Genomic DNA, 23,615 nt, shown 5'->3' on the forward strand with positions numbered 1-23,615 from the left:
GCCCAGCTGGCAGCCAGACATGGGTGCAGCTGGCACCACCGCGATTGCCTGAGGCGGTGGGACACTGTAATAGAGTCCTTTTAAAAAAAAGTGCATTGGAGCGAAGGGAGGGGGTGCTCTTCAATTTTCCTCACTGAAAATAAATAAACCAATTTTCTAGCGTCGTAGGTGTCTCAGCACAACCAACGCCAGCTTTTCCAACGATTGTGTGGACAACCTCCAGAAGCGCGCGCTTTGCTTCCGTTTGAAAAAAAAGGGATAATATTAGGCGCTGCGATGCCGCCAGAGCTGGTTCTGGAGAGCGAGGGCTTATTCCAGGATACGATTTCCTAGGAAGATGTCTGCATTCAAAATAAATGGTCCCTGTTTCAACCCTGCAACGCCAGGCGCGCCCTCCGCCGAAAAGCAGCCCCAAAGGAACAGTTCTAGAAAGTAAAAGCACGCGCGGCATGTGGGAAGCAAGCCTGGGAAGGGAGAGAGCAGCTTGTACGGGAGGAAAGACAGGTTTTCTTCTTCGCACCTCGATTTGTCCTGGAAAGCCCAAATGCCTGGGCTCTTTTCCTCCTTGGCGCCTCAGGTTGCTGGCTGGGCTCGACCGACTCAAACGCCTGCAAGTCGTATGCACACAAGGCAGACTTCCGTGTCACATGCATCGTAGGATCGGGCAGAAAAAAGTTCTGCAATTCCTGAGGCTTGTTTATAAGCGATCATCCGGTCCCCTTGACAGCATCCACTGGATCCTGTTTTCTCTCTCGGTGGCTGGAAGGAAAAACCGCCGCTGTAGGGAGGGGACAGGGATCTTTCGCCCTCCCGCCCCGCTTCGTTTTCCCGGCCAACTTTCTCCCTCTCTTCACTTTTCCTGTGTGTGTGTCTATACCGAGGAGGCGGAGGCGGCCAGCGCTTCCCTTCTCCTCCGCCCTCTCCTCCCTTGTGTCTGGGGCTTTGGATAGGAGGAAGAGGAAGATGACGAGCCAGTGCAATTAGCCTAACAAGGGGCGGGTGGCGGCGGCGGCAGCAGCAGGAGGCGCGGCGGCGGCTTTTTCCCGGGCCACTGACACATCTTCCTCTTCTCCTCGCCGGGGCGATGAAGGGGGACTTTTCGGAGTTAGGCTGGAAAAGTCCGGCGGGATCTTCTCCTCCCGCCTTCCTCGCAGCTCCTTGAAAAGTGGGAGGAATCCCTTTCCTCCCTCCCTCCCTCTCCAAAGACCCCACCGTGGAGACGGGGCTTGGCTGGGATCTGTGTACACATTCCTCTTTTTTTGTTGCCGTTCCCCCACCAAGAGGCGGATATATCTATACTTCTATATGGTTGGTGGTGTGTTGTTTTTTTGCTCGTCTTAAAAGGGAGAGGCTTTGCTCTCTTCGGTGCATGTGGAAACTGTTCCCCGCTCCTCTTCTCTCCGCGCTCCCCATAGATATTTTTTAAATTTTATTTTGATGCGTCGTCCCCCCTCCAATGTGGACTCCGGCGGATCTGTGCTTCCTTTGTAATTGGGAAATGAAATAATGGCGACCCGTCGGGCAGCGGGGCCACCCGGGGGAGATGGAGACACCCAGCCGCCCGAAGTCGCCAGGAGCAGCAGCCAGGTAGGCAGGGGGCGAAGAAGGAGAAGCCGAGGGGGGGGGAGCAAGGGCGGGTCCCGAGTCCGGCCCGAGCGGCGTTGGCTGGGTCGGGGGGCGGCGGAGGGAGAGGCGAGAGGGGGCGAGCGAGCGAGCGCTGCTCCCGTGTTTATGAGCTGGAGCAGCCAGCCAGGGGCGGTAGCCGCCGCGCGCGGGGAATGGCTTGGATTGGAGCGGCTTTAATGGCCGCCCCATCCCTGTTGCCTGCCTGCCTCCCTCTTCCCTTCCTGCCCGTCCGTCCCGGAGTTGCCGGGAGTTGGACGCTAGGAGTTGGCGGCCGCCCCCGACCCTCGAGCGAGGGAAGGGGGGGGGGTAGCAGGGAAGGGGGCGGGAAAAAGAGAAAGTTTGGCGCTGCCGCCTCTCCCCCCTTCCCTCACAATGTTTAGGGTGGGATTTGTTCCCGCGTCTTCCATCGCCCCCAACCTGGCCGTGGTGTGAAGAGAAAGAAGCCCTCTTTTCTTCCTTTCTCTTCCTCTCTCTCTCCCCCCCCCCCAGCCCGTCCCCATTTACGACTTTGGGGAGTCTCCCTCGCCGCACCTCCTCACTGAAAAGAGACTTGTTTTCCATAGAGAGCCAACTGCTCGAGATCTTTGCTGTCTTTTGAAAAATCCCTTTGGAAACAACAGCCCTTAATCTTTCCCTACTTCTCCCCCCCCCTTCCCTTTGTCCCATTGATCTGAGGGGGGGGGTGAGGGCGGCGCAGTCTTCGTGTGTATGCATATATGTGTGTGTGTGTGTGTTTTAAGACCCTGAATGACACTCTTCCATTTCCCCCTCCTGGTGTGTGTGTGTACATATTTCGCTTTTACAGGCCAGCTCCAGCAGATTCCAGTGTGTAGGGGCTTTATAGACAGTGTTCCTCTTCTCTCTGCTCCCCTGTCCAGAGTTGTTCCTGGGATATTCCTATGTGCATCTTTAATTTGGAAAGTTGTATATTTTTAATGCCTTAAGGGTGGCACTGCACGTTCGAGACTAATAGCGTGTCCTTAGAAAGGCCCCTGTTTCAACCCTTCATCCCAGGCTCCATATTAATAGTACTAATAGCATTAAATCTCCGCCAGCGCTGTGTTTGTTCTGCACTACACATCAAAGGTGACTCCTCTTATTCAAATTTTTATGAGGGTTTCCGATGGACTGAGGCATGCTGGAGTATCGTGCTGTGTCTGTGTTTATATGGAGCATATGGTATGTGAAAGTTTCATGCCCCATGCGTGTAAGTCCTTGTGAGGTGGAAGTGTCCTCTGTGTCATTTTTTTATGCTATATATACCCTTGCTTAATATATAAGTGAATTGTAACTGCATTGCTGTCAATACCCTTTTTGAGAAATGGAATTTGACACTTTTTAAAAATAGTGTTTATTTAAGAGGGGAGCCTTTAATCTACTGTTCTGTCCTTGGCTTACCCGAGTGCTTTGATATAACAGTGCCACGTGGTATTGTAAGATCAATCCTCTGTTAAGTGTGCCTTCTAATATATCTGTGCAGTTGGATAAGTTCTGAGTAGAAAAACTTGGTGGAGAACTGTAACAGGTTATTGTTTGTGGCTTAGCATTCAGTGATCTTTGCAAATGATAGCAAGAAATAGATTCTACCCCTCTCCCCTAATGGTTTGTGTGTGTGTGTGTGTGTGTGAGAGAGAGAGAGAGAGAGAGAGAGAGAGAGAGAGGGAGGGAGAGAGAACATTAAAGCAGAGCAGTGAATGAAGAGAAACAGCTACGATTGATAATTATTTCTCAGTAGTTCGTGCACTGTATAGAAGATGTGGGAGCCTGGGCTCTCTGAGACCATTCCTATAATCTGCCTATCATTAGCATGGTAAACCATAATGAATCCCTTCGAGTTGAGGCATATAAAATAGGTAAGATGATACCTTTTCATTGAACCAGCTCCTGTTTATGAGTGTATACAAGCGGTACAGTTCATAGAGACACTTTAGGTTGTTGAGAGCAGTATGGCTGTCTTTCCACCTTGGCAGAGTTTTTATATCCTAAATAAAGATTGCATTTCATTAACAAAAACAGCATTTCCTGTTCTGTGTACCTCATTCTATGGCACCAATAGAGCAGTACACCTTTCTACCAAACTCAGTTGGAGCTGGACCCTCACAGTGGAGCTGGCTGTTTAGTTGGTTCTTCAAAATGAGCAATTCCAAGGTGGACTTACTGGACTTTTTATTTTCATTTGCGGGGGGGATATCAATTTTAATGCAGCTTTTTTTAGCAGTACCTCAGTTTAAAACTGGAATCGCTTACTGTAGGGTAGGTTTAACCGGAGAACACCGGGAATGGTGTATAGTTTTCAACAGATATGGACACTTCTTTCAGTGTTTTTATGGTCAAGTTTAACATGGTGTTTGAATTGATCTTTGAGGTCATATTTTATGGCATAAGTGACAGATTTTGGAACACAGTTTGGATGAATGAACCTTAGCACCTCTGTACGCTGAATAGTCACGACATTTACAGAGTAGGCATACAATATACTTCTGTGAAATGACAACTCTACTTGAATATTTTCTTATTTAAGTAAAATTTAATGATGCAGAGCAGGCATCATGCTTTCTGGTGGCCAGACATAGGCTTGCACACTACTCCTTCCCTTCCCCTTTCTCTTTGGGGTTAATGCTAACTATGGTTAAGCATTGTGTCTGAACCTCCATAAATCTGGTTACTGTTAACCATAGTTTGAAACTAGCTTCTAATTCTTGTTTCAGTCCCTTAATTTAGAGGTCAACTGCTCTTGCTGGTTCTGTCATGTAATAACTGAACCACTGGTAATACTAACCGAAATAGGAAGAGTGGAAAATTTCTGGCGAAGGATGCCTGTGAGCCAAAGGGGGGATGCTCTTGATTGCCCCGCCACGGTTTGGTGATTAGGCATCATGATGCGTGAACTAGTCCAGTGCTGACAATAATACATTTTGGCAAATACTATAGTTTGCTGCTGTTGCATCTCAGAGTTTCTTGTTAAATATGAGAACAGAAGACAGGTATATTGTGTACATCTGCTTTTCACTATACTGTATGCCACTTTTGAGTTTATATGCAGTTGTCCATGTTCCTCTCTGCGCAGGGCAAGGGATCTCCTCTTCATCTTGTTTCATCCCACAGTGAGAGGGAAAAAGGAAAAGGGACCAAGTCTGAGGCCTTCTGAAATTTCTTCTAACAAATTTCCCAGGAACAGTGAACCAGACAGACTTAAAAGTGGGAGTCTGAATACACTGTCCTTCTTTGCAGGGCATGCTAAGCCAAACCAATTTAAGCAAGACCATGTAAACATGCAGACTCCTAGAGAGGAGCTTGCAGCCACTTCCAGCATCCCCATTCTTTTTAGCCGTTGTGCTGTGCCAAGCCACAATTTGCTTGAGTGTGTGTTGTCCAAACTGGGACACATGATTAAACTCACCCCTCAGTAAGCACGAGCTGTAGCTAAGGACTTAGTTTTGCATGCACAGTGTCCACAAGGGCCAAGAAGGAGCAGAGTGGCTACAAGCTCCTCTGAGAGGCCATACATTGTGTGGTCTAACTAAGGCAAGGTTTGGCTTAGTGTGTAGTGCAAACCAGCTCACGCTTTCCTCATGGGTGCCTTTCACATGTTCCTCTTGAGCTACTTCACAGATAGGAGCATGGCTTTGTCTGGCATGGTGTGAGTGTTTTTTTCTGGAAAGCTGAGGAGAATTCTGGGATATCCTCACATTTTATCATTGGATGTTACATTTGTATGTGTATGAATCAGATGTGAAAACAATCTAGAACAACTTCAGAACAATCCCACATACTGTGCAATGTTTTGGCGTTATATAATGCAATTCCATTCACAATGTGGTAATCTCTAACATACTATGGAGCAACAGATGGAATTTCATTTATGAATATAATTAGCCATGCAGTCGAAAGTATATGGATAACTACTATAATGTATGTGTTATACTTGTCTTTAAACTCAGTTTCATGGCTTTATTGCTGGTGATGTGATGACAGGAGACATTAATAGTCTTTAAAAATGGATGTTGTGACTCATTCAAACTCAGGAGGTGTTTACATTAAATTCTTAATTACAGGAGGACTAATTAGTACTGAAACTATTCATATACCAACTTCAGAACCATTTCATTTCTGTGCGGCTCACTATTCATGCAGACCTAATTGGTCTTGGTTTTCTATCCCCTCCCATCCCAAACACTACTGAGTGATGGAGAGTTAATCCATATCTCTTCCTCCACAATACAGCTGAGATAAAATTCTAGCCATATACCTGCACCTTGGCTGGTGGAATTGATTAGTTCTCTTACTGCTGGGCTTTTTTAGGGGGCGGGGCGGGGAGGAGGACTCCCTTGGGAACTGCTGTTGGATAGTGTAGAATGTTTTTGCAAATGTTGACTGATTCACATGGCTACTTTTGCGGTGGTGGTGTGGTGCTAACACATCATGTGATAAAAATCACAAGTTGTCTGGACCTTAGGAATGCACGTTGTTGGTTTTTAAATGCACATCCTCTGAAACTAGGAGTTTGCAAATGCAAATTGATTCTTTGCAGGTTTATTCAGAAGCAAGTCCCATTGACTTCAGTGGGATGTATTCATGAGTTAATGCATGTAGGACTGCAAACTTTCATACAGGGCTAGTGTCTTTGTTTGAATGCACCCTCTGTAACATTTTTCAGAAAATAATGATAGGCAAGTCTTGTTTTCTGTTTAGCTGCCTGCATAAATGAAATAATGTGTTGTATGAAGAATGGGATGAAGATGGGTTGGAACTCAACAACAGAAGTTTCCAGTCATTGTCTGAGACTTCCTGTAACATGTTGGTAATTAGTTGCTCCTGGGGGCGATCATCTATAATGGTAGATTGTGTGGCTGTAACGGTATTGAGTTCAGCTGCATTTCAGACATTGTGGTCCAACTTGGACAGTTGTGTTGGATCACTCATGTGCTTCCTCCTCTTCTCCTTTGGCTGCAAAGAGCAGATCAGAAGCACCCACTTCTAAACTAGTCCGTTTCTCTGGGTTCATGTGTAACAAGGTGCTCTAGGACACGGGTGGCGTTGTGATCTAAACCACAGAGCTATTCGGGCTTGCCGGTCAGAAGGTTGGCAGTTCGAATCCACACAACAGAGTGAGCTCATGTTGCTCTGTCCCAGCTCCTGCCAACCTAGCAGTTCGAAAGCACACCAGTGCAAGTAGATATATAGGTACCGCTGTGGCGGGAAGGTAAACGGCGTTTCTGTGCGCTCCGGTTTCTGTCACGGTGTTCCTTTGTGCCAGAAGCGGTTAAGTCCTGCTGGCCACATGACCCGGAAAACTCCCTGTGGACAAACTCTGGCTCCCTCGGCCTGAAAGTGAAATGAGCACCGCAACCCCATATTCGCCTTTGACTGGACTTAACCGTCCAGGGTTCCTTTACCTTTTTACCTTCTAGGTAGTTTAGAAGTGGAAGCAAAAGTTTTCAGACTCCTTGAGGCCACCACAGAGGAGGGAGAGGGAAAGGAGGTGGTAGGAAGATGAAAGCTTGATCTTTGGATATGCTATGCTAAATATTAGTTCAGTGTTAGATTCAAAAAGGCCTATTCTTGTGATAAATGGCTCTTTCTTGGTTTCATTTTCCTAGTTGCAAAATTAGACTGTGTACTTTGTACATATTCAGTAATATGCTACTACTGTAGGATCTTACATTAAAATATATAATACTAATACAGTATCTAAAATTATGTAGTTTTTATGCATACGAGCTGTTTACGTAGACAGGTGTGTCCAAGGACTGTCACAATGACTATCAGGAGAAAAGTAGCTTGTCGTGAAAGGGCTTCATAGCACTTATGTGACACTGAAATAGCACCTTGGCAATGGGGGAAGGACCACTGAGCTTTCTGTATGTTTACCTCTCGTCAATCTTCCCCTCAGACTCGACACTAATCTAGCAAATGGAATTGCTATGTCACTTCAGGTCAGCCTGCTGCATGGGGGGGGGGGGCCCTTAGTGTTCATTTTGGACACTGACAAGGATTTCCTTTGAGAATAGAGAATCTGTGTTGCCAGCTAAGTCTTCATTTGCATTTAAATACTGTACTGCTTTGATATTAGTAAGTTTCAATGTGCATTTATTTGTATATTTCTGTAGAGCAACTATGTGGAAATTAAATGGTGCTTTGGCAAAAGATGCCAGTTTTAAAAACTGCTAGCATTACTTTCTCAAAAAAAAAAAAGTGACAATTGCCATCTTTTATCAGTTTCTTTTTTAAAATAAATATAATTTTATTTACAAAGAATAATATAGACAAATGCAAGTATAAATTGCCGCTTCCTATAAAAAAAACCCCAAGAGTAAACAAAATACTTAAGTAACTAAACCAGTGTTAAAACTTTGATTTTTTTCATGTTTACTTTGTCCTTTCCTATTAAAAAAAAAAAAAGATAAATGGATGTTATCACTTGACTAGAATTCCCCTCTGGAATATGTTTGCATGCAGTTTGGATTATTCATAAACTTTGTGTGCCATAATTTTCTCATGCTCTTCTCCAAAGCTGACAATTTATTCTGTGTTTACCTTTTCAATAGTGATATTTTGCACTTAGAAGAAGCTGTAGCAAATTATGTACACAAATGTAGCTACTCTAAAATAACAGTTTTAAATGTTTGTTGCTGTGGAGAGTTTGCTTACTTGGACATTTTCCTAAGTACGGTAGTTACTGAAAGTATAAGCTAGAAATAGGAGAGTATATGCATAACACCCCAAAGGATTTATGCTGTATATATCATGGGGACAGGGACCCTTTGGTCCTCAGATGTTATCACTCTCCAGCATGCGTCAGCCTCAGCCCTTCAAGGTCCATGATTGAGGATAATGGGAAATGTAGTCCAGCAACATTTGTAGGACCACATCCCTGACTTAGAATGCTGTATACAAAATTGACTTCTTTTCTAATGCCAGCAAAGGTCTTGACTTGCTAAGTACACTGAGCAAATACCTCTGGGACTTCATATCAAACCATCAATTTCAGTTGGAATATTTTCTTTTGAGCTGATTTAACCCCAGCGAAGCCAGTGGAACTGGCAGGATTTGACGTAAAGCAGCAATGCTATCAGGACATTTTAGTGATTATAAGTGGTTTAATAACTTATTCTCTTCCCCACCCCTATGTTACTCTGTGCTCACTTTGTTTCTTGATCACGCTGGGAAACACTTGATACTAATTAAAACTACAAGCTGTTTTAGGCTCTGTGAAACAGAGCAACATAAAAAAACAAACACAATTATGTATTGGCCAGTGACCTTCATCTATCATGAAAATTGCTAGCAATTTTGTACATTCAACAAAAGCCTTGTATACTTTCTGTTCTAAGCACAATTACGTCTTGAGCACTTCAAGGATAGACCCATCTCCCAACTCTTGCAGAAATGTTTCTCTGCTTAAAAGCAGTCTACTAAGGAGATTCTCTTACATATTTCAATGGATGAATGGCTATTCTGACTCTAGCTATTGTTCGTGTTGGAACACCCGGAGGTTATCAGGACCACATCCGTATCATATCAGGCTGTGAAGAGGCCCTTTCACCTTCAACATAAAGAGTACTGTGATGAGTCAAATGTATTTGCACTAGAATAGATAAAATACAGTACCCACGAGTCAGCAAGAGGCTTACTCAAGATGTGGACTTTCATACCTTGAGTTGGAACATACGTCTAGGAGCTCCTTAGTATAGTTTAAGGTTAGTTTTGCATACCTTTATTCCAAATGGGCCTAATCATAGGCTCAATCATGGACTCAGTCCTATTTGTTTAATAACTTCCTACCCAATGAATTATGTAGGGGCAATGTTGAACAATTTTGCAATTAAAAACCCCAATAAAGATCCAGTACAGAATAGAATATCATCTTCTAGAGGCCAGGCAGTGTCAGAAGTATTGCACAGACACAGCTTGTTAAATGCCATGTCTTAAATTGCTGGTCTTTCACAAGTAGCCTGTGAATGAAATGGCAGAATTAGCCCCAACAGCTACTGGATAGATAGGAGATTGAAACTTTCCAGAGTGACTGTGTCCCTTTTCCTTGACTGCTGTAGGCAGTGGTGGAGCTTCCTTGCTCACACCATTGACTCCAGTTGTGTGGAGGAATCATTCTGTTATCATAGTCATTCTTTTCTCCCTGCTAGGGAACATTCAATTTGCAGTAGATGCAAGAGGCAAATCCAGTACTGCGGTGAGTAAACCACTTTGGACAATAAGTCCTGCACAGTATCTGAATCTTGCTAGCTGTCCCAAGTTTACATCCTTCAATATAATAGTATTGCTTCTTATTTCTTTATTCTGTTTTCCCAGCCACTGTTGCTTGTGACAGTAAATGATATACCAGTTCTAACTACAAGTACTCAAGGAACTATGCCTCTAGAACCTAAACCAAATAATATTTTCATTTGTGGTTAAAACATTACCTGTGTGACCTTACCGTTAGTTTGAAAGGGAGGAATTGTGCAATGACTTTAAATAGTTTCAGTAATAAGTCTTCCAAAAACCAAGTAAAAGTCTTGGCTCTACTTCTAAACTAGCGTTGCATTGTACATTCCTCACTTGGATTTGCTGAAAGAGGGCTGTACCCCTGTGGTGCTGATTATATTTCTGGATTGCAGGTTTCAAGTAGATCTTGGCAAATTAAAGGTTGCAGCGGAAGTCTGTGCATGTTTACCCAGAAGTAAGTCCTACTCGGTTTAGTGGGACATATTCTCAAGGAAATGTACATAGGAGTGCAGCCCTAGTGCGTGCTCATTTATTTAAGACCTTATGAAAGGTGGTTGATATGCAAGAGAATGGCAAAGGGTCTTAGTTTAGTTTGTACTTCCAGTCAGATGGAGTCTTTGAGTGTTGCATTCACTCCTTGATAATTTTTGCATTGTTTTGGTCAAGGGGTTATACGGTAATATAAGTCTGTACACATTTTGATATTACAGGACAAGTTGCTAGCATAATTAGTTAAGTATTGCCTAATGTATATATCAAGCTCTTCTGGAGCCTGATTTGTGGGATGTTGGCATGCTGGTTGAAGTAATATATCCTCCTTCCTATGTTTTAAAGAAAAGCAGTGATGCACCCACTAATAAAATCATCTTAAGACAGGGATGAGCTAGCCAGCTTTAGGGCTGTTTTTGAATCTTCCACTGTCTTAGAGAAGGAAGTTGAACATATGGTGGCTGAGTAACTGCAGAGTAACTCCACTTCTGGATAACACTTTTCTAGAACCCATTTCAGTCAGGCCCTGGTAGATCTGCATCTGAAAGCTGATGGAAAAAATTCTTCATCCTGATAATCTGGATTTCTTAACTATTCAAATTGAATCAACCCCCACCTTGAACATCTAAGACAGTGTTTCCCAACCTTGTGCCTCCAGCTGTTTTTGGCCTACAATTCCCATCATCCCTTGCCACTGGTCTTGCTAGTCAGGGATGATGGGAGTTGTAGTTCAAAAACAGCTGGAGGCACAAGGTTGGGAAACACTGATCTAAGAGAACCGATGGGTCTGGCTCTTGAGTAGTTCTCTTGGCATGTACTCCAGCGGGCCTTCACTGACGGATAGTTTGGACCATTGGGGATTGATTGTATTCAGCAAGGGGTGTGTGTGTGTGTGTGTGTGTGTGTGTGTGTGTGTATCTATATCTATATTTCACCAGGGCTGTTTAGCACCAGTCTGAAGCCGCTGGGACAGAAGATCTGGACTGGAGCCTTGTTGTAGGGTGTTTTCACTGTACTAATGACTCTCAACTCTACATTGTGTTATCAAAGCATTCAGGGACATTCTCTGTTCTGAATTATTGTCTCATGACTGTGCTTGATAGGCTGAAATCAAACAAGCTGAAATAGAGTCTGCAGAAGACAGAGGTAATTGCAGTGTTCCCCCCAAATTCTGACTGTGAAAAGTTAAATATAAGCCACACTTTTTTCGAAATTCCGACTGTGAAAAGTTAAAGTGCGGCTTAAACCTTACAAACTTTTACGATATCGCTCCCTTCCTGTCCCGCCTGCACCTTATATTTGGGCCAATACGGTGATAACAAAATGTCCAAAGACCATAGCTCTTTGTTAATTGACTAGATAGACAGGTGCTAGGAATGAAATTGTCACTTGTTAAACAGGCTTGATTCAGACCTTGGGTTGTATCCAGCTAAATAATTATGCATGTGGAACAACTACCAGGAGCGCAATAGATTTCTCCCTTCCTATGTGGCACCTCCCCCAATGTGCTCTGGGGTTTCCCACAATTTTTCTGGAGCAGTTTCAGGGTCAGTGTGGGAAGAGGAGAGGGAGAGCAAGTTTTGTTGTGCTCTTGGAAGTTGTTCAGTGTGAGCAGTCTTGGGGGTCTCCATCACATGTGTTTCAGAAAATTTGGATTGACTCTCTGTTTTGGAAGTTAACTTCTTGTGTCAAAAAGAAATGAATTACAAAAATGTTCCATATGCTGGTGGCATTCACCATAGCCTTCTGATCTATGACAGCTATGGTACTTTCTGCTTTGCCAACAGCAGAGAGTTAATCAGAATTCCTGATCTGGTTCCAGAGCTCCTGTAGCTGATCCTCTCTTGGGTATGTTAGCATGCAGATAGCTTTTGTTGCATTTATTGCTGCTGTAATTTTGTGCTTTTTTTACATTTTGCCTGTCTTTCCCTCCTTCATACATACATTCAAGATTTGATTTAAATTTTTGTGGTGCTCAGGAAAATGCTTTTGCATTAACTTTCATGTGGACATGCTAATGCTTAGATGGAAGTTATCTGCAGTAAAGTGTGTTTGTCCAACATCTTAGCTAAATGCGGCAAGTAGATATTGTATTCTCTCTCACTCTCTCTCTTTCTTTCATCCAGCTCTTCATCCAATCTCCATAGCAGTTTACAATGATTAACAGAACAATAATGTTAAAAACATAATAGAACTGAAAACGGCAGCGACCAAAACATTACACTGAGCGGTTAATTCCCAAAGGACATAACTAAAACAGCAGAGTTTTTATTTGTTTGCAGAAAGTAGAGAAGAAACTGTTCAAATTTTCCAGGGAGACTTATTAATTTGGGGGGCAGCTTCAAAAGAGGCCCTGTACCTGTTTGAGAGTTAATAGGTGAACTGTAGAAATTCACATGGCGTACTGTAACCTGAATTTATGAGCAGAGACGTAAGAAAAATTGGTTGGCTGGCATTTACTGTTTTATACAGAGCCTGAGTGATACACTGTGGACTGTATCCAGCAAAGTAGTTCCATTAGGACAAGGATTCCCATTTGCACAGCAGCACTTTTGTTTGGTCTCCTCTCCCCATACACCTGTGCACACTCTGTCCAAGGGCTTGGTGGAACTCCCAGAACAGATAGGAGGAATGTGTGGAGAGAGGAAAGGGAGGAAGAATTCTGTTGCACAGACAAGAATTCGTATGCTCATGGAACTACTTCATTGGATACTGCCTCCTGACTATATTTCTAGAATCTTTCTGTGATGGGTATCTGCACGTGGGAAGACAAACAAATGCGAATATAGAATTGGGAGTCAAAATTTTGCCAGCACACTTCTGTAGGCAAAACATTGACTCCCAATTCCACATTTACATTAAAGGATTGCACTCCAAAGGACTGCTGCTCCTGCCTGGGGGTTTTTATAAGTCCTGCAAACACAGGTGTGAGTAGATGGTAGTGGCATGAAACATGTTTTAAGCAAGTAACTTCTGCCATCAGAATGTATGGTTTAAAATGAGCAGCAGATTCAGGAGAGGACAGATGAGAGGAAGATCACGTTGCTCCATAACATGTAGCCTGATGTTTGCAGCCTAAGTTTTATATAAATCCCGGCAAGGAAAAGTAATGGTTGGGATCCAGCTTTCCTTAGTTGCCCATTAGTTTCCCATTGAAATGAATGTGAAAATCCAGCCATCGTTATGTGAAGTCCCACTGAGTTCAGTGGAATTCAGCTTAGTCTGGATCCAAACCAGTATTGACAGGTAGTGGAGCAGTGCCGTCCTTGTCTGGAAACTTGTGTTTATACGGTAGGGTTGGACTCAGGTTTTGCCGGCTGCAATTCTGAAGAAAACAAGCGCTAGCCACTATTACGTGGAAATTGTACCAGTATCGCTGTTTGAAATGTAAATATTTTGGAATTCAGAAAAAGCTTGTTTAAGTGTGGACAGGCCTTGAAGCTGCACATTGGCAGAGTGATGACACTGTCTAGATTTTCATTACTCTTTGCGCAAAGGTATTGTATGTACTGTACTTCTGTTTCTACTGTACTGTACTAGATAACTTTGTGGCAGTCTTGCTGCACTGTTGTTTGAGTGCAGCATCTCATATAAAGAAACAACTAAGGAGTTAGGAAAGCATATTGTGGTGGTAGATTCTCCTGAATTCCAGCAAAAGTACATATAGACCCTATATTTTGTGTCCCTTTGGTGTAGTGGTTAGAGTCTTGGACTATAAGACCTGGAAGACCATGAAGATGAATGGGTGACATAGGGCCAGTCACTATCTCTCAGCTTAACCTTCCTCACAGGGTTGCTGTGAGGATAACATGAGGAGAAAGAGAACCATGTATGTCACCTTGAGCTCCTTGGGAAAAAGATGGAAGATAAATGTAATAAATAGATAACTTTTACCCCTTTAAAATGTGGTGTTTTCAAATGCAGACATCATAAGCTCCTATGCAAGTAGAAAGGCGAGGAAAATAATAATGATGTTTTTCTTCTGATCAAGGGCATGTTACCAGTTCTAGGGATGAGAAATCTCTGCTTTGTTGGCTCCAACTCTCATCAGTCACAGCCGTGCTCAGTGGTGATGGGGATTAGAGTCCAACAGCTGGAGGGACACAGGTTCTTCACCCCTGTTTTAAATACAGTGGTACCTCAGGCTACATATGCTTCAGGTTACATACGCTTCAGGTTACAGACTCCGCTAACCCAGAAATAGTGCTTTAGGTTAAGAACTTTGCTTCAGGATGAGAACAGAAATCGTGCTCCGGCGGCGCGGCAGCAGCAGGAGGCCCCATTAGCTAAAGTGGTGCTTCAGGTTAAGAACAGTTTCAGGTTAAGAACGGACCTCCGGAACGAATTAAGTACTTAACCCGAGGTACCACTGTAATATATAATTCAGGAGAAGGGTATTGATTGCTGACCTCAATGTGTGGCCTGGCTAGTATGGAAGGCAGTGTTTCTTCAAATACTTGGGCTCCAAGCCATTTAGGGCTTTAAAGGCGAGCAGAAGCACTTTGAATTGGGTCCAGAAGTGAAAGAGACAGCTTGTGAATTTCTGGCGGGAGATGATTCCTAGGCACTGTGCCAGTCAAAACTCCAGATACTAGCACTCTACACAGAAGTTTCCAAACCATTTTCAAAGGCAGATCTGTGTACAATACATTGCTATAATCCAAATGGGATGTTATCATTGCATGGGTAGCCGTGGCTAGGTTATCTCCAATCAGGAGAGGTTGCAGTTGGTATAAAGCTTAAGTGATGCTGGTCTGCATAATTAGCCGCTTGCCTTTCTTTGTCCAAGACTTTAAGCAAATGCTGTGAAATACACGTCCTTTTAACAAACCTGCTAATCTTCATATATGTGTAAAGGTAAAGGGACCCCTGACCCTTTAGATCCAGTCGTGACTGACTCTGGGGTTGCAGCGCTCATCTCGCTTCATTGGCTGAGGGAGCCGGCTTACAGCTTCCGGGTCATGTGGCCAGCATGACTAAGCCACTTCTGGCGAACCAGAGCAGCACACGGAAACGGCGTTTACCTTCCCGCCAGAGCGGTACCTATTTATCTACTTGCACTTTGACGTACTTTCAAACTGCTAGGTGGGCAGGAGCAGGGACTGAGCAACGGGAGCTCACCCCATCGCGGGGATCTGAACCGCTGATGTTCCGATCGGCAAGTCCTAGGCTCTGTGGTTTAATCCACAGTGCCACCCGCATCCCTCATATATGTGTAACCTGTTTCTAATACTGGTGGCAAATTGCAGAAATAAACTGTGAGGGAGTTTATTACATTGTGTACACTCATTAATAGGAGTCTAAAACTCCACTGCTCAGGAAAAGTATACTGAACTGTTGCTACCTTGATGTTGCTTGCATTATTTGGTAAAAGGCAAAACAAAGGCTAACCATTAAGTTTTGAGTTCTTCATCTTTACCTAAAGAATAGAAACAGAATGAGTAAAAGGTCTACAAGTACTGAATAATAGAATCATAGAGTTGGAAGGGACCATGAGGGTCATCTAGTCCAACACCTGAAGTGCAAGAATCTTTTGTCCATGGGCTCAAAACCAACCCTGAGATTAAAAGTCTCATGTTCTACCAACTGAGCTATATCGTATGGGATGCAGATGGAGCTGTGGTCTAAACCATTGAGCCTCTTGGGCTTGCCGATTAGAAGGTCGGCGGTTCGAATCCCCACGATGGAGTGAGCTCCCGTTGCTCTGTCCCAGCTCCTGCCAACCTAGCAGTTCAAAACCATGCCAGTGCAAGTAGATAAATAGGTACCACTGTGACGGGAAGGTAAACTCTGTTTCCGTGCGCTCTGGTTTCCGTCACAGTGTTCTATTGCGCCAGAAGCAGTTTAGTCATGCTGGCCCAGAAAGCTGTCTGTGGACAAATGCTGGCTCCTTTGGCCTGAAAGCGAGATGAGCGCCACAACCCCATAGTCGCCTTTGACTGGACTTAACCATTGAGGGGTCCTTTACCCTTTTACCTTTCCCTATTGTATTACCTTGAAGATTCAACACTTTGTTGCATGCCAGTTTGATAATGGATTTCTTCCTCTCATTTACCTTCATGCTTTGCAGGATCTCATTGAAAAAACTCCATTTGCTTTACAGAAGAGATGTTGAGGAAGGTCATCCTCCCACAATTAGTGCAGTCAGTTTCACTGGGATGACAGTGGCTGCTTCCTCGGTTCTCAAATCTTCACTGGCTTTTGTAAATAGGCTTCCTTAGTTGCTGTGGTAATAGCAACCCCTCCCTTTCTTTAATTTCAGGACCTCAAGTGGATTTTTAGCAGCCTTCATAACCTAGGGTAGCAGACAGCAGCAGGAGTTAATTCTAGAAGGTACAAACTTCTGAGGAGAAATTAAGCCCCATAGGTGAGAGGTTCTTCATTAGATCAAGTTTTTTTTTAATAGGAGGGTCTTTGGAGCTTACGGAAGACCAAATATAATTCCCATTATGCATTATTTCAAAACTAAAACTGTTTCTCCTCAAAAATCTAAACAAAGAGCCTCTATGGCGGAATGAAGCAAGATTCCTACGAAGTGTAAACAAGTCAGTAGAAAAAGGATGCCAAGCAAGGACTAGGGTGAATAAATGCAGAGTTTTGGCTAGCATGTACCTTTGGGTTCAGTGAGGCTATGATGGAAATCAAGGTGGGCAGCTCTAGCTAAGCTTGCATAGCTAGGCCTGTCCCCAGATGCACTGCCTGAGGAATATGATTTGATGATTGCTGAAAGCTTCTACTCGCCTTTAAAGAAGCAGCAATACCAAGTGGGAATATAAAAACAGGATCTAGAAAAGCACATTGCTCAGCTATAGCTGTTGCAGGTTATAAACCCCTCTGTAAAGAATAAAACCCCTATGTTTTTTCTCCACCAGCAGAAGTTTAGCCTCTTCCTCCCCACTTTCAGCTATCTGCATACTAAAATTCGCAGGGCGGAAGCCATAATTTATGCATAATTGGATGCAAGTTTGGGGGCATTTTTATGTTACAAGATTCCTAAAAGAAAAGCCTACCCCAACCTTGCAAATAAGCCCAGAAATGTTTCTAGCCCATTAAATGTTTGTGAAATCATTGCAACTGAGAAAGCAGTGTTCTCCGTACGTGCACTTGCTACATGTGAGCTATAGGCAGATGAGTCATGTAGAAAATTCATTAAGTTTCGGACTCAGAGGCAAGAAATTTACCTGGTTCGTGTCACTGAGTCACAGACTTTCTACAGTTGCAGACTTCCAAGCACCTTTTAATCAGTGCCATGGCTACAGGGGAGCTAGCCAGGTTTTTTTGCCCCGGGCAAAGCCTCCAGAGGGGTGCCATTGAGGCTCCCAGCCTGCATGTGTCTGCGTGTACACAAATGCACGTGTGGGGTACCAAACTGGGTCTCTGACCTGGGTGAAAGAAAGCCTAGTTTTGCCCTTGCTTTAACAGAAATTAAGGGAAAGTATGTGTGTATTTTGTGTTTCTCCATAGTGCAGTGTGTGTGTGTGTGTGTGTGTGTGTGTGTGTGTGTGTGTGTATGGAGGGAGGGAAGCTTGGGTGTACAAAAAACAAGATACCCCCAAATGCCATGATTAGAGAAGTCTGAAGAACACATCTTTGGTTCTATAAAACTTGGCTCTTGGGCGCAGATCATGATGAGACATAATGCTAGGTTGTGGGAATTTCCCCTTCATACACTTTTAAACTGCTTCCTGTTGGGCAGGGGAATAAATTCCAATGACAGCCAAGGTCTTAAATTTGCTTTCAAAATGCAAGCTATATTTCCTACTCATTGAACTGAAATGTTTGTCACAAAACACATATCTTAAATTACTCTAGCCGCATTTGAAGTCAAAAAACATTGGGCAGGTGATTAGAGGAGAGAGGGTTGTAAAGAGTTTCAAAAGTTCACTTCTGACATATGATTAGTGGTTTGAATTCCAGTGTCTTTCTTTTAAAAAAATATGTGAACGGTAGAAAATACACATGCAAAGAATTTAAGAACTGGTTGTCTAAAAACTGTAGCAGACTTCACCTCTTTCCCTCAAGCTCTTGTTGCCTTGTCTGATAGGCAAAGATTTGCAGCTTACTCGGTGGTAAGACCTCTGGACTTCACTGGGGCTTACCTCCTAGTAGCCTTATTCATGAAAAAGTCTTTGGAAAAAAGAGATTCTAAACACTTTTGGGTTGTCAAGTCCAGACCCTCCTACACTGTTAAGGATTGTATAAATGCAGAGTTTATCAAGATGTGGCTTCTCCAATCAGTAGACCATTCATGTAAAACTTAACACTAAACTAGAGCTCTTGTGATTTTAGCAACAGGGACCAGCATGTTTGCTCATTCATGGTAAGCCATCCTTTGGTTTACTGTGATGTGTGAGCCAGACAGGTGAGGCTATTTGATGAACACCAATGGGTGTTCTATAATGGCTCTATCCAGTTGTAAAGAGAAGTAGTGAATTGGTAGTTGGCTTTAAGGTTAACTTCCTACCCTATCTGCATATATGTATATGCGTGCTTCCTATGAAACATCCCAAAGCAATTTAAGATTAAAAAACAGTGTTCAAGTCCAATATAGACCAGCATATGTAAAATAAGAGAGATGTTAGTATTCTGTTTAATAAAATAAAAATACCCGGAAATTGAAATAAAAAGATGTGAGTTTAAAACAGTGCTTAAAGTGCATATATTTTTTTGCAATAAGTTAAGCAAAAACTGCAGTAAAAATCACACACCAGTCACAGGAATAATGATTTTAACTAGTAATTTGCTGGAAAGCTTGGTTGGAACAGCAAGGCCCTTTCCAGTTATCTATAACACATGAGAACATTCCTTTCCCCTGAAATCTTTTGTTATGTTCCTTTAGTCGCTTTATCCTTCTGCAATTTATCCTTAAGTAAGTGCCATTGAAAAATAATACTTCTTCTCCTTTTACACCTCCCTTTGTTCTGGCTGGTGTGTTGGATCATACCCTTGCCCACAAGGACTTACAATGTATGCCCTTTTGTATTTTGTAAAGTGCCGTGGCATCCTCATCCTCATAATATTCAGGCAGGCCTCCTTAGGCAATGCTGTCTGTAGCTGTGAGACCACAGTAAGGTAGGCCTTGCTGGGGGCACTTGCAGGTTAAACTTTGTGTAGGTCTGGGATCCTCAGCAAAGCCTATAACTAGTCGTACCTTGGAAGTCGAACGGAATCTGTTTCGGAAGTCCACTCGACTTCCAAAACGTTCGAAAACCAAATCGCAGCTTCTGATTGGCTGCAGGAAGCTCCTGGAGCCAATCAGAAGCCACGGAAGCTCTGTCGGAATGTTTGGAACATTCAGGTTCCAAAATAATGTTTGCAAACCGGAACAATCACTTCCGGGTTTGGGGCGTTCGGGAGCTGAAATGTCCGAGTTCCAGGGTGTTCGGGGTCCAAGCTACGACTGTACTCACTTAAAAAACAACTCTCAATAACAGAAATATAGATGCTCCTGAATGGAGTGTTTGCATTTGGAACCAGTTAAAGCCATATAGACCATAGTTCTAATTGTCAAGTCTGAATAAAATAAAGCAGTTGAGATTTACCTACCTTTGAATTCCAGGCTTTGTCAATGTTACCTACCCTCTGTGGGCTTCTCTAATGCTTTGTTCCTGTAGGCTTCAACTGATCCCTTACTGCTTTCAACCTACTTCCCTGCCACAGCCAGCTCCCTCCTCCCTCCTCCCGCAAGTTCCACAGCTGCGAATAGGTGAATCATTTCACATATGGAATGCACATAGTTTTAAAAGGTCTCTGAAACAAAGCTAGTCAGCTTTGATGTTGGGGCATTCTGAACATGGGAGGGCAGGGAGAAGAAGAGAGGAAAGCTTCCTGCTCAAACAGTGGCAAAGCAATTGGGTAAGTTAATTGACATGATTGCCATCAATTTGCGGACAAGTCAACTGATGTCTCTTTCAATAAAAGGCTCCTGCAGGCTCCCTTTAGATCTTTCTCTCTCATGCTTTGTAGATTATGTATTGCAGTTCATTGTTTGGGTCCTCCCCCCCCCCCCCCCGCCACTCCATGCTTATTATCTGCTGGATTTCTTGCCATGTTTTTGTAGATTGGACTGTAATGTTCGCATTCCCTAGGTAGCACAAACACACACACCAGGGAGCTTATGTTTACTTCGGAGCTTAGTTGCTTAATGCCAGCTTGCTAAGGACTAGAAACTGAACCAAAGATGGACTGGAAAAGTAGTTTTTCATAATATTAGGAGAGAGAATCCAGTTCAGTCCTATCATTCTTTAACCTAGTAGTCTTTGCAATGCTTTGCTTTAGTCCTGCGTTCAAGATTTAATACAAGCTGTGGGATATTAATAGCTGTTGGTTCACACATTGACTTAATGAACATTTTGTAGTATGCCATTAAGAAAGCATTTGTCCATTGCTTCCTTCGAGTCTCTTCCTTAAAAACTCATGTTTTCTACATGGCTTCTTGTTTATGCTATCTATCTCTATCTCTCTATCTTACAGGATTTCTTTTACCTACCCTTCACCATAAATTCCCAGAGAGGGTTAGAAAAATATAAAAACACAACATTAAAATGAGCTGAACTGGAGATTGTGGTTTACACCAACTATGCTTGGTTTAAGCCAGTCACCTTCATAATTCATGGTTTTATGTGGACTTGTTTTGAAACTGACCAGAATTAGTAAAAAACAAAAAAACCCATGGTCATTAATTCCAATGCAACAACAAACTGAGTTTAAGGCAAACTGAGAATAAAGATGGCTACAACTTGTCTACCTAGCCGTGCATGAAGAGAGTTGTGAGAGGAGCACATGAACTTAAGGGTTCGCCATGTGTGTTCAGCTCATGCAAACTGTCCCATACCTTGGACTACTGGGTCCAGGGACTAGTTAGTGATCTCAGACACAAGAGTTATTTATTCTGTATATTGTCAGGATCATCAGTGGAGGTCTGTATGGGTAAACTTGTATCTGAATATTATAACGTGCTTAGTTCTTAAATAATGAATATTTATGGCTGCTGACCAAACAACATGGATACCTACTTTCCATATCATTGATTTGTCTAGTAAATTCCAGCACTTGTTTGTGGAAAGTTCTGGACACTTAAAGCTTGATCCTAGGTATCTTTACTTTAAGCCAGCAACTTAAGTGGGTGTTACGTTCTGGGGATCGGGTCTAAAGCCAAAATCGTGTATAGTCAAAACCTACTGGATTAAATGTCGGGTGGTATTGCCAAAGTCAGTTCCCCCCTAACCCTACCCCCTTTCTGCTCCTTAATTTTTTTAATTTTTTTTGCCACACGCTTAAAGCTGAATGCACCAAATTAAATGCGCATAAGTTGTGGGCAAGCATAGAAATTGCAGCATCATTCAAGTAACTGATCATGTTAAATTAAGATTCTTGAATGTGTACATTACCAAACAAATCTGTCTCTTGTCTCTAAAGTGGATGTGACTGATGGGTGTTATAGTTCAAACATGTGGAGATCACGAGTTTGACGTAGGCTACTCTTAACAAACTAATTCTGCAGTGCAAATGGCGCACAGGCTATGGGACCAAAAGTTTTAGAAATGCTTTATGTAGCTACAGAGTAATATAATTTAAATATTACTTAGAATAGGATTGTATTCAACTAAGTTCTATTTAGAAAAGACAAGTTGAAATTATAGACCTAACCTAGTCACATCTATTAATTTCCATGGGTTGACTAACATTGAATACAATGCCTACATTTCAAAATGGGAAACTTTATTTTAAACTGATCCACTGTGACTCCTGTAAAGAAGGATAATCCTAGTGCCACCGTTGCTAGTCTCTGTGGCTTGTTACTAAAGTTGGGAAAGACTTGAAAGTTTCCCCATAGCAAATGTAATGTGTAATGAAATGCCAGTAATGTTCAAGACCAGCTTCTCTTTGTTCAGAAGGTAAACACCAAAATCATGAAGTCCTTATCAGGCTCCAGTGCAGAACAATCCAAATAGAGAATATAAAACACAACCCCAGTGTTTTTTAACAAGGCAGTGCCTTTTTGATCTCTCCCTGGTGGTAGAATGGCTCGGGGAGGATGTCCCGCATTCCTGGGAGTCTTGTGTGCCTGTAAAATTCAATTAGTAGTGAGAGCTCAAATCTACTGTTTTTGAGAGCTGTGTGCATCAGTGGTATCTGGTATTTTCCTTTTGCAGATTATGCATACTTTGAATTAATAGTTTGTAGCTGCAGTTGCCACATCTACATTCTTGGTTTGATGGCAGTATCTGGCATTTTATACAATAAATGCAGGTTTTGGATCTTTTTCAAGGATATCACTGGAAAAGGGTTGAATATATAGTCTTTGGTTTTCAAGACCATCAAGCACTTCTTAATGCTCTCTCCCCATTGTTGTCCTCAGAAAAGTACCGTATATTTTTTCTTATGTGCCGTGAATATAGAAGAACACTCATACATTCTTGCCAAGCCTTCCTTTTGCATACGCAAGGTAGTATTCAAAATTAATATGTCTTTTCCCCCCAGTTAGGCACTCTGGTCACCTTCTGGTATCTATTAAAAATATTTCTTTCATAATTCACATTATTATTATTATAATTAATTTAATTCTAACTACTTTCTGTCTACCTGCCGCTGTGTAAACACATGCCCTTTAAATATGTACACATTATTATTATTTTGCAAGTCTTTGCAAAACGGAATAGTTTCAAAAGCACCCCCTGGGGGATCTTCTAGGTTGGAACTGGCCCATGATGACAGCTTTAAGCAGAGAAAAGCAGTCTGTTGTGCAGACCATTATCCCATAGTGTCTCTTGGTGCTGACAGTTGGGGCACTTGTGGGTGTCAAAGCCAACACTCTTGTGTGAAAGCCGTGCCGAACATGGTTTACTAATCCCAGCACAATTGCCAAGGCGAAAGAAGCACTCTTGCCAGCATCTGTCAATGAAACCTACACCATAAGGTGAATATTCAGATTGCCACACTTGTTCATTAATTTCTTACACATGTATTCTGCCTTTACTCCAAAGTGGCTTAGGGTTCTCGGTGAGTTTAGAATGTGACAGACATGCCTCATTTCAGAAGGCTCTTTCAGATCTCCTTTTTTCTGTTAAAAAGGTAAAGGTACCCCTGCCCGTACGGGCCAGTCTTGACAGACTCTAGGGTTGTGCGCCCATCTCACTTAAGAGGCTGGGGGCCAGCGCTGTCCGCAGACACTTCCGGGTCACGTGGCCAGCGTGACAAAGCTGCATCTGGCGAGCCAGCGCAGCACACGGAACGCCGTTTACCTTCCCGGCAGTAAGCGGTCCCTATTTATC

At 43.0% G+C, this 23,615-nt stretch overlaps 1 protein-coding gene across 2 annotated transcripts in view; it reads left to right on the forward strand.

The window, feature by feature from the left end:
* Positions 1–979: 979 nt before the first annotated feature.
* ARHGAP21 (Rho GTPase activating protein 21) overlaps positions 980–23,615 on the forward strand; it is a 102,928-nt gene continuing 80,292 nt past the window's right edge. Inside the window, exon 1 of one of the 2 annotated variants that reach the window (XM_077936839.1) lies at positions 980–1,587. In XM_077936839.1, coding sequence (XP_077792965.1) covers positions 1,507–1,587 — 81 coding nt within the window. In that variant the 5' untranslated portion in view covers positions 980–1,506. The remainder of the gene's footprint in view (positions 1,588–23,615) is intronic. The other variant, XM_077936841.1, reaches the window with a different exon arrangement.

The sequence above is a fragment of the Podarcis muralis genome, chromosome 12 (genome assembly GCF_964188315.1).
Source record: "Podarcis muralis chromosome 12, rPodMur119.hap1.1, whole genome shotgun sequence".
Classification (NCBI taxonomy): Eukaryota; Metazoa; Chordata; class Lepidosauria; order Squamata; family Lacertidae; genus Podarcis; species Podarcis muralis.